Source organism: Pristiophorus japonicus, unplaced genomic scaffold (assembly GCF_044704955.1).
Source record: "Pristiophorus japonicus isolate sPriJap1 unplaced genomic scaffold, sPriJap1.hap1 HAP1_SCAFFOLD_1473, whole genome shotgun sequence".
Taxonomy (NCBI): Eukaryota; Metazoa; Chordata; class Chondrichthyes; family Pristiophoridae; genus Pristiophorus; species Pristiophorus japonicus.
Genome location: NW_027251148.1, coordinates 48,547 through 63,493, shown reverse-complemented (window position 1 = coordinate 63,493; position 14,947 = coordinate 48,547). Strand labels below are relative to the sequence as shown.

Sequence of the window (14,947 nt, the reverse complement as noted above, 5' to 3'; positions counted from 1 at the left end):
GGCGGCGGGCCGCCGCGCGCACCACGCGCGCTCGTCATTCTCACCTCCACCCTCTCACCCCCTCGCGCTCTCCCCCCCCACTCTCTTCCCCCACCTCTCTCTCCCCCCCCCTCTCTCTCCCCCCACACTCACTCTCACCCCCCTACACTCTCTCTCACCCCCCACACTCTCTCTCACCCCCCAACACTCTCTCTCACCCCCCAACACTCTCTCTCACCCCCCCAACACTCTCTCTCCCCCCCACCACTCTCTCTCACCCCCCAACACTCTCTCTCACCCCACAACATTCTCTCTCCCCCCCCAACACTCTCTCTCACCCCCCAACACTCTCTCTCACCCCCCAACACTCTCTCTCACCCCCCAACACTCTCTCTCACCCCACAACACTCTCTCTCTCCCCAACACTCTCTCTCTCCCCAACACTCTCTCTCTCCCCCAACACTCTCTCTCACCCCCCAACACTCTCTCTCACCCCCCAACACTCTCTCTCTCCCCAACACTCTCTCTCTCCCCAACACTCTCTCTCTCCCCAACACTCTCTCTCTCCCCAACACTCTCTCTCTCTCCCCAACACTCTCTCTCTCTCCCCAACACTCTCTCTCTCTCCCCAACACTCTCTCTCTCCCCAACACTCTCTCTCTCCGCAACACTCTCTCTCCCCAACACTTCCTATCTCCCCACAGGCCCTATCTCCCCAACACACTCTATCTATCCAACACTCACTATCACCCCAACAATCTCGATTTCCTCAACTCTCTCTCTCCCCAACACTCTCTCTCTCCCCAACACTCTCTCTCTCCCCAACACTCTCTCTCCCCCAACATTCTCTCTCTCTCCACAGGCCCTGCCTCCCCAACACTCTCTCTCTCCCCAACAATCTCTCTCTCCCCAACACTTTCTCTCCCCAACACTCTCTCTCTCCCCAAAACTCTCTCTCTCCCCAACACTCTCTCTCTCCCCAACACTCTCTCTCTCCCCAACACTCTCTCTCTCCCCAACACTCTCTCTCTCCCCAACAATCTCTCTCTCCCCAACACTCTCGCTCTCCCCAACACACTCTCTCTCCCCAACACTCTCTCTCTCCCCAACACTCTCTCTCTCCCCAACACTCTCTCTCTCCCCAACACTCTCTCTCTCCCCAACACTCTCTCTCTCCCCACAGGCCCTAGCTCCCCAACACACTCTATCTGTCCAACACTCGCTATCACCCCAACAATCTCGATTTCCCCAACTCTCTCTCTCCCCAACACTCTCTCTCTCCGCAACACTCTCTCTCTCCGCAACACTCTCTCTCTCCGCAACACTCTCTCTTCCCAACACCCTCTATCTCCCAACACTCTCTCTCTCCCCAACACTCGCTATCACCCCAACAATCTCGATTTCCCCAACTCTCTCTCTCCCCAACACTCTTTCGCTCCCCAACACTCTCTCTCTCCCCAACACTCTCTCTCTCCCCAACACTCTCTCTCCCCACAGGCCGTATCTCCCCAACACACTCTATGTATCCAACACTTGCTATCACCCCAACAATCTCGATTTTCCCCACTCTCTCTCTCCCCAACACTCTCTCTCTCCCCAACACTCTCTCTCTCCCCAACACTCTCTCTCTCCCCAACAATCTCTCTCCCCCCAACATTCTCTCTCTCCCCAACACTCTCTCTCTCGCCAACACTCTCTCTCCCCACAGGCCCTATCTCCCCAACACACTGTATCTATCCAACACTCGCTATCACCACAACACTCTCCATTTCCCCAACACTCTCTCTCTCCCCAACACTCTCTCTCTCCCCAACACTCTCTCTCTCCCCAACACTCTCTCTCTCCCCAACACTCTCTCTCTCCCCAACACTCTCTCTCTCCCCAACACTCTCTCTCCCCCAACATTCTCTCTCTCCCCAACACTCTCTCTCCCCAACACTCTCTCTCTCCCCAACACTCGCTATCACCCCAACAATCTCGATTTCCCCAACTCTCTCTCTCCCCAACACTGTCTCGCTCCCCAACACTCTCTCTCTCCCAACACTCTCTCTTTCCCCAAAACTATCTCTTCCCAACACCCTCTATCTCCCAACACTCTCTCTCCCCCCAACATTCTCTCTCTCCCCCCAACATTCTCTCTCTCCCCAACACTCTCTCTCCCCACAGGCCCTATCTCCCCAACACACTCTATGTATCCAACACTTGCTATCACCCCAACAATCTCGAGTTTCCCCACTCTCTCTCTCTCCCCAACACTCTCTCTCTCCCCAACACTCTCTCTCTCCCCAACAATCTCTCTCCCCCCAACATTCTCTCTCTCCCCAACACTCTCTCTCTCGCCAACACTCTCTCTCCCCACAGGCCCTATCTCCCCAACACACTGTATCTATCCAACACTCGCTATCACCACAACAATCTCCATTTCCCCCAACACTCTCTCTCTCCCCAACACTCTCTCTCTCCCCAACACTCTCTCTCTCCCGAACAATCTCAACTTCCCAACACTCTCTACCTTCTAACACTCTCTCTCTCCCCAACACTCTCTCTCTCCCCAACACTCTCTCTCTCCCCAACACTCTCTCTCTCCCCAACACTCTCTCTCTCCCCAACACTCGCTCTCTCCCCAACACTCTCTCTCTCCCCAACACTCTCTCTCTCCTCAACACTCTCTCTCTCCTCAACACTCTCTTCTCCCCAACACTCTCTCTCTCTCCCAAACACTCTCTCTCTCTCCTAAACACTCTCTCTCTCTCCTAAACACTCTCTCTCTCTCCCAAACACTCTCTCTCTCCCCAACACTCTCTCTCCCCACAGGCCCTATCTCCCCAACACACTCTATCTGTCCAACACTCGCTATCACCCCAACAATCTCCATTTCCCCAACACTCTCTCTCTCCCCAACACTCTCTCTCTCCCCAACACTCTCTCTCTCCCCAACACTCTCTCTCCCCAACACTCTCTCTCTCCCCAACACTCTCTCTCTCCCCAACACTCTCTCTCTCCCCAACACTCTCTCTCTCCCCAACACTCTCTCTCTCCCCAACACTCTCTCTCTCCCCAACACTCTCTCTCTCCCCAACACTCTCTCTCTCCCCAACACTCTCTCTCTCCCCAACACTCTCTCTCTCCCCAACACTCTCTCTCTCCCCAACACTCTCTCTCGCCCCAACACTCTCTCTCTCCCCAACACTCTAGCTCTCCCCAACACTCTCTCTCTCCCCAACACTCTCTCTCTCCCCAACACTCTCTCTTCCCCAACACTCTCTCTCTCCCCAACACTCTCTCTCTCCCCAACACTCTCTCTCCCAACACGCTCTCGCTCCCCAACACTCTCTCTCTCCCCAACACTCTCTCTCTCCACAGCACTCTCTCTCTCTCCCCAACACTCTCTCTCTCTCCCCAACACTATCTCTCTCCCCAACACTCTCTCTCTCCCCAACACCCTCTCTCCCCCCAACATTCTCTCTCTTCCCAACACTCTCTCTCTCGCCAACACTCTCTCTCCCCACAGGCCCTATCTCCCCAACACACTCTATCTATCCAACACTCGCTATCACCCCAACAATCTCCATTTCCCCCAACACTCGCCTCTCCCAACACTCTCGCTCTCCCCAACACTCTCGCTCTCCCCAACAATCTCAACTTCCCAACACTCTCTCTCTCACCAACACTCTCTCTCTCACCAACACTCTCTCTCTCACCAACACTTTCTCTCTCCCCAACACTCCCTCTCTCTCCCCAACACTCGCTCTCTCTCCCCAACACTCGCTCTCTCTCTCCCCAACACTCTCTCTCTCTCCCCAACACTCCTCTCTCCCCAATACTCTCTCACTCCCCAACACTCTCTCTCTCCCCAACACTCTCTCTCTCCCCAACACTCTCTCTCTCCCCAACACTCTCTCTCTCCCCAACACTCTCTCTCTCCCCAACACTCTCTCTCTCCCCAACACTCTCTCTCTCCCCAACACTCTCTCTCTCCCCAACACTCTCTCTCTCCCCAACACTCTCTCTCTCCCCAACACTCTCTCTCCCCCCAACACTCTCTCTCCCCCCAACACTCTCTCTCTCCCCAACACTCTCTCTCCCCACAGGCCCTATCTCCCCAACACACTCTATCTATCCAACACTCGCTATCACCCCAACATTCTCTCTCTCCCCAACACTCTCTCTCTCCCCAACACTCTCTCTCTCCCCAACACTCTCTCTCTCCCCCAACACTCTCTCTCTCTCTCTCCCCAACACTTCTCTCTCTCCCCAACACTCTCTCTCTCCCCAACACTCTCTCTCTCCCCAACACTCTCTCTCTCCCCAACACTCTCTCTCTCTCCCCAACACTCTCCTCTCTCCCCAACACTCTCTCTCTCTCCCCAACACTCTCTCTCTCCCCAACACTCTCTCTCTCCCCAACACTCTCTCTCTCTCTCCCCAACACTCTCTTTCCCTCTCTCTCTCTCCCCAACACTCTCGCTCTCTCTCCCCAACACTCTCTCTCTCCCCAACACTCTCTCTCCCCAACACTCTCTCTCTCCCCAACACTCTCTCTCTCTCCCCAACACTCTCTCTCTCCCCAACACCCTCTCTCTCCCCAACACTCTCTCTCCTCCCCAACACTCTCTCTCTCCCCAACACTCTCTCTCTCCCCAACACACTCTCTCTCTCCCCAACACTCTCTCTCCCCCAACACTCTCTCTCTCCCCAACATTCTCTCTCTCCCCAACACTCTCTCTCTCCCCAACACTCTCTCTCTCCCCAACACTCTCTCTCTCCCCAACACTCTCTCTCTCTCCCCAACACTCTTTCTCTCCCCAACAGTCTCTCTCTCCCCAACACTCTCTCTCCCCAACTCTCCTCTCCTCCCCAACTCTCTCTCTCTCCCGAGCACCCTCTATCTACGCAACACTCTCTCTCTCTCCCCAAAACTCTCTCTCCCCAACACTCTCTCTCTCCCCAACACTCTCTCTCTCCCCAACACTCTCTCTCTCCCCACAGGCCCGAGCTCCCCAACACACTCTATCTATCCAACACTCGCTATCACGCCAACAATCTCGATTTCCCCCAACTCTCTCTCCCCACACTCTCTCTCTCCCCAACACTCTCCCTCTCCCCAACACTCTCTCCTCTCCCCAACACTTTCTCTCCCCAACACTCTCTATCTCCCCAACACTCTCTGTCTCCCCAACACTCTCTATCTCCCCAACTCTATCTCCAACACTCTCTATCTCCTCAACACTCTCTCTTCCCAACACCCTCTCTCTCTCCAACACTCTCTATCTCCTCAACACTCTTTATCTCCTCAACACTCTTTATCTCCTCAACACTCTTTATCTCCTCAACACTCTTTATCTCCTCAACACTCTCTCTCTCCCCAATCAATCCAACACTCGCTATCACCCCAACAATCTCCATTTCCCCAACACTCTCTCTCTCCCCAACACTCTCTCTCTCCCCAACAATCTCTCTCTCCCCAACACTCTCTCTCTCCCCAACACTCTCTCTCTCCCCAACACTCTCTCTCCCCAACACTCTCTCTCCCCCCAACATTCTCTCTCTCCCCAACACTCTCTCTCTCCCCAACACTCTCTCTCTCTCCCCACAGGCCCTCTCTCCCCAACACACTCTATCTATCCAACACTCTCTCTCCCCAACACTCTCTCTCTCCCCAACACTCTCTCTCTCCCCAACACTCTCTCTCTCCCCAACACTCTCTCTCCCCCAACACTCTCTCTCTCCCCAACACTCTCTCTCCTCTCTCCTCCCCAACACTCTCTCTCTCCCCAACACTCTCTCTCTCCCCAACACTCTCTCTCTCCCCAACACTTCTCCCCAACACTCTCTCTCTCTCTCCCCAACACTCTCTCTCTCTCTCCCCAACACTCTCTCTCTCCCCAACACTCTCTCTCTCCCCAACACTCTCTCTCTCTCTCCCCAATACTCTCTCTCTCTCCCCAACACTCTCTCTCTCTCCCCAACACTCTCTCTCTCTCCCCAACACTCTCTCTCTCCCCAACACTCTCTCTCCCCAACACTCTCTCTCTCCCCAACACTCTCTCTCTCCCCAACACTCTCTCTCTCCCCAACACTCTCTCTCTCCCCAACACTCTCTCTCTCCCCAACACTCTCTCTCTCCCCAACACTCTCTCTCCCCCCCAACATTCTCTCTCTCCCCAACACTCTCTCTCTCCCCAACACTCTCTCACTCCCCAACACTCTCTCTCTCCCCAACACTCTCTCTCTTCCCCAACACTCTCTCTCTCCCCAACACTCTCTCTCTCCCCAACACTCTCTCTCTCCCCAACACTCTCTCTCTCTCCCCACATCTCTCTCTCTCCCCAACACTCTCTCTCTCCCCAACACTCTCTCTCTCCCCAACACTCTCTCTCTCCCCAACACTCTCTCTCTCCCCAACACTCTCTCTCTCCCCAACACTCTCTCTCTCTCCCCAACACTCTCTCTCTCTCCCCAACACTCTCTCTCTCCCCAACACTCTCTCTCTCTCCCCAACACTCTCTCTCTCTCCCCAACACTCTCTCTCTCCCCAACACTCTCTCTCTCCCCAACACTCTCTCTCTCCCCAACATTCTCTCTCTCCCCAACACTCTCTCTCTCCCCAACACTCTCTCTCTGCCCAACACTCTCTCTCTCCCCAACACTCTCTCTCTCCCCAACACTCTCTCTCTCTCCCCAACACTCTCTCTCTCCCCAACACTCTCTCTCTCCCCAACACTCTCTCTCTCCCCAACACTCTCTCTCTCCCCAACACTCTCTCTCTCTCCCCAACACTCTCTCTCTCCCCAACACTCTCTCTCTCCCCAACACTCTCTCTCTCCCCAACACTCTCTCTCTCCCCAGCTCTCTCTCTCTCCCGAGCACCCTCTATCTACGCAACACTCTCTCTCTCTCCCCAACACTCTCTCTCTCCCCAACACTCTCTCTCTCCCCAACACTCTCTCTCCCCACAGGCCCTATCTCCCCAACACACTCTATCTATCCAACACTCGCTATCACGCCAACAATCTCGATTTCCCCAACTCTCTCTCTCCCCAACACTCACCCTCTCCCCAACACTCTCCCTCTCCCCAACACTCTCCCTCTCCCCAACACTCTCCCTCTCCCCAACACTCTCCCTCTCCCCAACACTCTCCCTCTCCCCAACACTTTCTCTCCCCAACACTCTCTATCTCCCCCAACACTCTCTATCTCCCCAACACGCTCTATCTCCCCAACACTCTCTGTCTCCCCAACACTCTCTGTCTCCCCAACACTCTCTGTCTCCCCAACACTCTCTGTCTCCCCAACACTCTCTGTCTCCTCAACACTCTTTATCTCCTCAACACTCTTTATCTCCTCAACACTCTCTCTTCCCAACACCCTCTCTCTCTCCAACACTCTCTATCTCCTCAACACTCTTTATCTCCTCAACACTCTCTCTCTCCCCAACTCTATCAATCCAACACTCGCTATCACCCCAACAATCTCCATTTCCCCAACACTCTCTCTCTCCCCAACACTCTCTCTCTCCCCAACACTCTCTCTCTCCCCAACACTCTCTCTCTCCCCAACACTCTCTCTCTCTCCCCAACACTCTCTCTCTCCCCAACACTCTCTCTCTCCCAACACTCTCTCTCTCCCCAACACTCTCTCTCTCCCCAACACTCTCTCTCTCCCCAACACTCTCTCTCTCCCCAACACTCTCTCTCCCCAACACTCTCTCTCTCCCCAACACTCTCTCTCTCCCCAACACTCTCTCTCTCCCCAACACTCTCTCTCTCCCCAACACTCTCTCTCTCCCCAACACTCTCTCTCTCCCCAACACTCTCTCTCTCCCCAACACTCTCTCTCTCCCCAACACTCTCCCTCCCCCCAACACTCTCTCTCTCCCCAACACTCTCTCTCTCCCCAACACTCTCTCTCTCCCCAACACTCTCTCTCTCCCCAACACTCTCTCCAACACTCTCTATCTCCTCAACATTCTTTATCTCCTCAACACTCTCTCTCTCCCCAACACTCTCTCTTCCCAACACCCTCTATCTTCCCAACACTTTTTACCTCCCCAACACTCTCTATCTCCCCAACACTCTCTAACTTCCCAACACTCTCTAACTTCCCAACACTCTCTATCTCCCCAACTCTCTCTCCAACACTCTCTATCTCCTCAACACTCTTTATCTCCTCAGCACTCTCTCTCCCCAACACTCTCTCTTCCCAACACCCTCTATCTCCCCAACACTTTCTATCTCCCCAACACTCTCTATCTCCCCAATACTCTTTATCTCCCCAACACTTTCTATCTCCCCAACACCCTCTATCTCCCCAACACCCTCTATCTCCCCAACACTACTCTCTATCTCTCCCCAACACTCTCTCTCACCAACACCCTCTATCTCACCAACACCCTCTATCTCACCAACACCCTCTATCACTCCATTCTTGCTTGATGTATAAACCTTGAGAGTGACTCCTGTAATGTATTTGCTTCAAGGGTTCTTTGCTAAGAATTCGTTACAACACATTTCTATTAAGAACTAGTTGGGTTATTAGCAAAAGCCTTCACAATCACACTACCCATTACCGGTTAATCCACCAGGCTCACAACCACCTGCCTCCTTGTGGGTCCCCTGAACCTAACTGGCTGGGTTTTTATTGAGTCCTGTGAACATCACGTGACTGGCTCAGCCACTCCGAACTCAATCGTTCTACAAATCAGTGAGCATACTCACCCGTGCATGCACCTCCCAATACGCCACTCACTCCAGGACACCACTGCTGTTTGGAGTGACTGTGCAGTGCTGAGGATGGGGGTTCTTCCCCTGTCCAGCAAAGGGATGATGAGGTCAATTTTACTGTCCCACTGCCATCCGTGTGTACACTCTAGGTGGCTCATTTTGACTTTAGTGATGGTGTAAAACGGGGGGTATCGATTTAGCCGCCTGTTGTACATCTCTCCCCATTGAACGCAATGGAAATGAAGATGGAGAGAAGTATATGTCGGATAGCTGATCAATGTCACTCATTTTACACTTTGACTCAAAGTCAAATTGAGCTCCGGGATTTAACCGGGGCCTTCCCAGGACTCTGTGGCACTATTTACGCATTGTACCATCGTGTTTCCTTTAGGTTTTGTTCACAAACAAGGACAACCTTAGCATTTAATGTAATGTGGAATCTGTCAGTGGACAGATAGTGTTGAACATAGCCATACAGACCAGAAATATCCGAGAGTGGATCCCTGTTCCATGCTGAATTAGTTCATCACAGAAATCATAGAAATTTACAGCATGGAAGGAGGCCATTTCGGCCCATCGTGTCCACGCCGACCGACCAAGAGCTACCCAGCCTAATCCCACTTTCCAGCTCTGGGTCCGTAGCCCTGTAGGTTACGGCACTTCAGGTGCACATCCAAGTACTTTTTAAATGTGGTGAGGGTTTCGGCCTCTACCACCCTTTCAGGCCGTGAGTTCCAGACCCCCACCACCCTCTGGGTGAAGGAATTTCCCCTCATATCTCCTCTAAACCTCCCCCCAATTACTTTAAATCTATGCCCTCTGGTTGTTGGCCCCTCTGCCAAGCGAAACAGGTCCTTCCTAGCCACTCTATCCAGGCCCCTCATAATTTTATACATCTCAATAAGGTCTCCCCTCAGCCTCCTCTGTTCCAAAGAAAACAAACCCAGCCTATCCAATCTGTCCTCATAGCTAAAATTCTCCAGTCCAGGTAACATCCTTGTAAATCTCCTCTGTACCCTCTCCAGCAATCTCATCTTTCCTGTAATGTGGTGACCAGAACTGCACGCAGTTAAATATTGCCCAGGTCACCGGGGATAAAGTTAGGCAATATAAATGTCCTTGAGTGAGGTGGAAGAATTACATTTCCATTTGCCATTCCCTGGACTTTGGCCCCATGACCTGCAAGGTCCCCAGCACCAACACAGCTCTCTTAAATTGCTTTGTCAAGATGGGGTCCCTGCTGCGAAGGTGCATGTGCCAGAATGTAACAGGATTGTGTTTATTTACGAGGCTCCTCCAGCCTCAGACATATGTTGCCAAAATCTGGGGGAACCATGATTCACCATCTTCGGGAGAAGGTCCAATAGAACATGACCTTTGTAAAATTACCATCATCTCACATATCTACCAGTCTATCTGGACTACAGGGAGACATGTGTTTCCTAATGGTCTATTGGGAGATGTTTGTGATTTCCATGCTTGTTTAGAGATTGTCAAATACTGTTTGCCATTGTTCGGGTTGGACTCGTGTGATTATATTACTACCTGGAGCATAACATAGAAACATAGAAACATAGAAAATAGGTGCAGGAGTAGGCCATTCGGCCCTTCGAGCCTGCACCACCATTCAATATGATCATGGCTGATCAGGAACTTCAGTACCCCATTCCTGCTTTCTCTCCATACCCCTTGATCCCTTTAGCTGTAAGGGCCACATCTAACTCCCTTTTGAATATATCTAATGAACTGGACTCAACAACTTTCTGTGGCAGAGAATTCCACAGGTTCACAATTCTCTGGGTAAAAAAGTTTCTACTAATCTCGGTCCTAAATGGCTTACCCCTTATCCTTAGACTGTGTCCCCTGGTTCTGTACTTCCCCAACATCGGGAACATTCTTCCTGTATCTAACCTGTCCAGTCCCGTCAGAATTTTATACGTTTCTTAAAGATCCCCGCTCATTCTTCGAAATTCCAGTGAGTATAAGCCTAGCCGATCCAGTCTTTCCTCATATGTCAATCCTGCCATCCCGGGAATCAGTCTGGTGAACCTTCGCTGCACTCCCTCAATAGCAAGCACGTCCTTCCTCAGATTAGGAGACCAAAACTGCACACAATACTCAAGGTGTGGTCTCACCAAGGCCCTGTACAACTGCAGCAAGACCTCCCTGCTCCTATACTCAAATCCTCTCGCTATGAAGGCCAGCATGCCATTTGCCTTCTTCACCACCTGCTGTACCTGCATACCTACCTTCAATGACTGATGTACCATGACACCCCTTTTACTAATAGGTGACCATGCTCTGGACCTCACTGTTCACATCCATTGCCTAAGCTAGGGCATAGGGTAAGGATTAATGTGTAAAAATAACAAGTGCCAGAGAGATATGACAGTTGTGGTACCTTCTACCCTAGAGATTGACATTAACTTCCTGTTGAAGCAAGCACTGACGATCGTTGGCACTCTCCCTTTCACATACATGATGGAGCAGTGGAGGTGGAAAATGTTCAGAGGAGAAATACCCAAAGATCAGTGGATGAAAACATTTTGGGAAATGAAGTAAGTGTTCATGCAATCCTGGAATTCCCTCTCTAACAGCACTGTGGGAACACCTTCACCACATGGACTGCAGCGGTTCAAGAAGGCGGCTCACCACCACCTTCTCAAGGGCAATTAGGGATGGGCAATGTCCACTTCCTGGAACGAATTTTTAAAAATTCAATACTTAGCTGAAATAGCCTGATTAAGACTCCCATTACTGAGTTCCTCTCATTGAGAAAATAGTTCTAAAGTCAACATGGAAAATTCTTCAGATAAGAGCTTTTGATTTGGTTCGCTTTTTAGACATTTTTTTCATGAAGTATTAAAGTAAGAATCATTCTCTGATGCGACCTGAAAAGACAGTGGTTGGACTATCATCATCATAGGTGGTCCCTCCTTGCTTCCACGAGAGTTCACAGATGTTTCAATGAAGGACCCGATGTTCCAGCCCTGAACTACATGTTGAAGGGTGGAAGACGCCTGTGCGTGGATTTTTTTAACGTGTGGTGACCGTTGCACACCAGCCACCACACGGGCTTGACAGAGCTCGGCCTTTATCCAGTGGCAAGGGTTAACCAGGATGACTGGAGACCTGCTCTGCTCTTCTTGGCCCCGCGTGACAGGAGGAGGTTGCAGAGATAGGGGAGATTTGAAGACAAAGGGAAAGGATTGTAAAAACTCTATGCACTTGGGATGGAGAACCAGTGCAGATCAGCGAGGGGTGGTGGGGTGACCAGGAGGGAGGGACCTAGAACAGGGCAGAATACAGGTGGCTGCTGTGGTTTGAACATTCCATGCTGTAGCTGTAGTGTCTTGTTCAATAGAATATCCCTCAGGTCTTCTCCCTGTGGCCGAAGAGCTCCTCCCAGAGTCGCAATGCAGATTCTGCTCACTAAGGGACATGATCTTCACCATGCGGCAGACACAAGAGAAATGCAGGGAACAGCACCAACCCTTGTACAAAAGCCTTCGACATTCAACCGTGAGGGATTATGGAGCGACCTCTCTCAGATTCGGCTGCCCTCAAAAGTTTGTCACCACCCTCCGCCTGCTCCACGATGACCTGCAAGCCATGATCCTGACCAATGGATCCATCATAGACCCATTCCAAGTTCAGACCAGGGTCAAGCAATGCTGTGTTTTCATTGCACCACCGCTCTTCTCGATCTTCCTTGCTACAATGCTCCATCTCACCCTCAGTAAGCTCCCCGCTGGAGTGGAGCTAAATTACAGAACAAACAGGAATATGTTCAACCTCCGCCGCCTCCAGGACAGATCCAAAGTCGTCCCATCCTCCGTCATCGAAGTACAATACACAGACGACGCCGAACTCCAAGTCATCGTCACCACCTTCACCGAGGCATACGAAAGCATGGTCCTTACACTAAACATCTGTAAGACAAAGGTCCTCCACCAACCTGCCCCCGACACACAGCACTGCCCCCCAGTTATCAAAATCCACAATGAGGCCTTGGACAACGTGGACCATTTTCCATACCTTGGGAGCCTATTATCAACAAGGGCAGACGTCAATAACGAAGTCCAACACCGCCTTCAGTGTGCCAGTGCAGCCTTCGGTCACCTGAGGAAGAGAGTGTTTGAAGACCAGGACCTCAAGCCCGGCACCAAGCTCATGGTCTACAGAGCAGTGGTGATACCCGCCCTCCTATATGGCTCAGAGACATGGACGATGTACAGCAGGCACCTCAAAGCACTGGAGATGTACCACCAACATTGCCTCCGCAAGATCCTGCAAATCCATTCGCAGGATAGGTGTATCAACATCAGTGTCCTCGCTCAGGCCAACATCCCCAGCATCGAAGCATTGACCACGCTCGACCAGCTCCGCTGGATGGGCCACATCGTTCGTATGCCCGACACGAGACTCCCAAAACAAGAGCTCTACTCGGAGCTCCGACACGGCAAGCGAGCCCCAGGTGGGCAGAGGAAATGTTTCAAGGACACCCTGAAAGCCTCCCTGATAAAGTGCAACATCCCCAACAACACCTGGGAGTCCCTGGCCCAGACCGCCCAAAGTGGAAGAAGAGCATCTGGGAAGACATCGAACATCTCAAGTCTAGTCGCCGAGAGCAAGATGAAGCCAAGCGTCGACAGTGGAAGGAGCATGCGGCAACCCAGGCACCCCACCCACTCGTCCCTCCAACCACCGTTTGCCCCACCTGTGGAAGAGTCTGTAGATCCCACATTGGACTCATCACTCACATGAGAACTCATTTTTAGTGTGGAAGCAAGTCATCCTCGACCCCAAGGGACTGCCTATGATGACGATCCCTCAGGATAGCCTGTGGGAAACGGTAGATAGTTTACGTGTCAGCCGTGGCTCAGTGGGTCGCACTCTCACCTCTGAGTCAGAAGATTGTGGGTTCAAGCCCCACTCTCACATCACTAAAATAATGTTTCAGCTAATTTGAGCCCAACAAGATCCCACAAGCAGCAATGTGATAATGACCAAATAATCTGTTTCTTCAGTGATGTTGGTTGAGGGATAAATATTGGCCAGGACACCGGGGAGAACTTCCCCTGCTCTTCTCCAAAATAACGCCATGGGATCTTTTACGGCCACCTGAGAGGGCAGACGATGCCTCGGTAATTGGGGTCCACCTGAGGCTCTACAACGACATCTGGAAGGTGACATCTCTGGCAGTGTGGAGGTGGTCACTGTGTCGCCACAGAGAGTTCAGGAGGACAGTAAGTGGCCGGTCGTCTGGTGAGGTAGGTAGAAAAGGCAGGCAGTGCAGCAATGCCCTGGGAGTGTGGCACTCACGACTCGTTTTCCAGTACTGAATACCTTGAGGTGACACAGGCCAGAGCAGTCTTTAGCATAACCACGGCATGCTGTGGTAAATCACTGCACGGGGGGGGGGGGGCACAGTGAAGTGTAGAACTGCAGCAGCCATAGAGGACTCGATAGTCAGGTGGATAGACAGGCATTTCTGTAGCCGCTGGCGTGAGTCCCACAGGGTGTGTTGTCGGGGGCAGGAGGGACCTGTTCAAGGTGGACGGGTTGCACCTCGACAGAGCTGCGACCAATATTCTCATAGGGAGCTAGGGAGGTTCACTAGTGCTGCTGGGCAAGGGGGCTTAAACTATCGTGGCAGGGGGAGGGGCACCAGGATGAAACATTGGAGAGGAGAAGCAAGATTCACAGAGCACTGGGAGAGACAAACAGCATTAGAATAATGAGTAGTCCTGAAATACGAGGGATCAGATGGAGGGAAATGCAAGGTGGGTTTGGCGGGCTTGTATGTAAATGCACGGAGCACGGTGAATAAGGTTGGTGAACTGCAGGCACAAGTCACCACAAGGGACTGTGATATAGTGGCAACAATACAGACCTGGCACAAACAATGGGAGGATTGGGTATTTAATATTCCTGACCACAATGTATTTAGGAAAGATCGAGAAGGAAAAAAGGGAGGGGGTGGCAGAATTGATGAAAGATACTGTTACAGCATTGGAAAGGGATGATGTACTGAGGGTTCAAAGACAGAATCTATTTGCTTAGAATTAGGGAACAATGGAGGAGCGGTTATGCTGCCGGGTGCACACTACAGGTCACCAAATAGTGGGAACGAGATAGAGGGGCAAATTTTCAGGCAAATTTCAGAAAGTTGCAAGCACTACAGATTAGTGATAATGGGGGACTTCAATGATCCAAATGGAGACTGGTAATGTCATCATCAT

General features: G+C 51.9%; 1 protein-coding gene across 1 annotated transcript in view; it reads left to right on the top strand.

Moving 5' to 3' along the window:
• Positions 1–11,115: 11,115 nt before the first annotated feature.
• Positions 11,116–14,947, top strand: part of LOC139242801 (angiotensin-converting enzyme 2-like) — a gene marked incomplete at both ends in the record, with an annotated part of 47,149 nt that continues 43,317 nt past the window's right edge. Inside the window, one exon of the mRNA XM_070870507.1 lies at positions 11,116–11,260. Coding sequence (XP_070726608.1) covers positions 11,116–11,260 — 145 coding nt within the window. The remainder of the gene's footprint in view (positions 11,261–14,947) is intronic.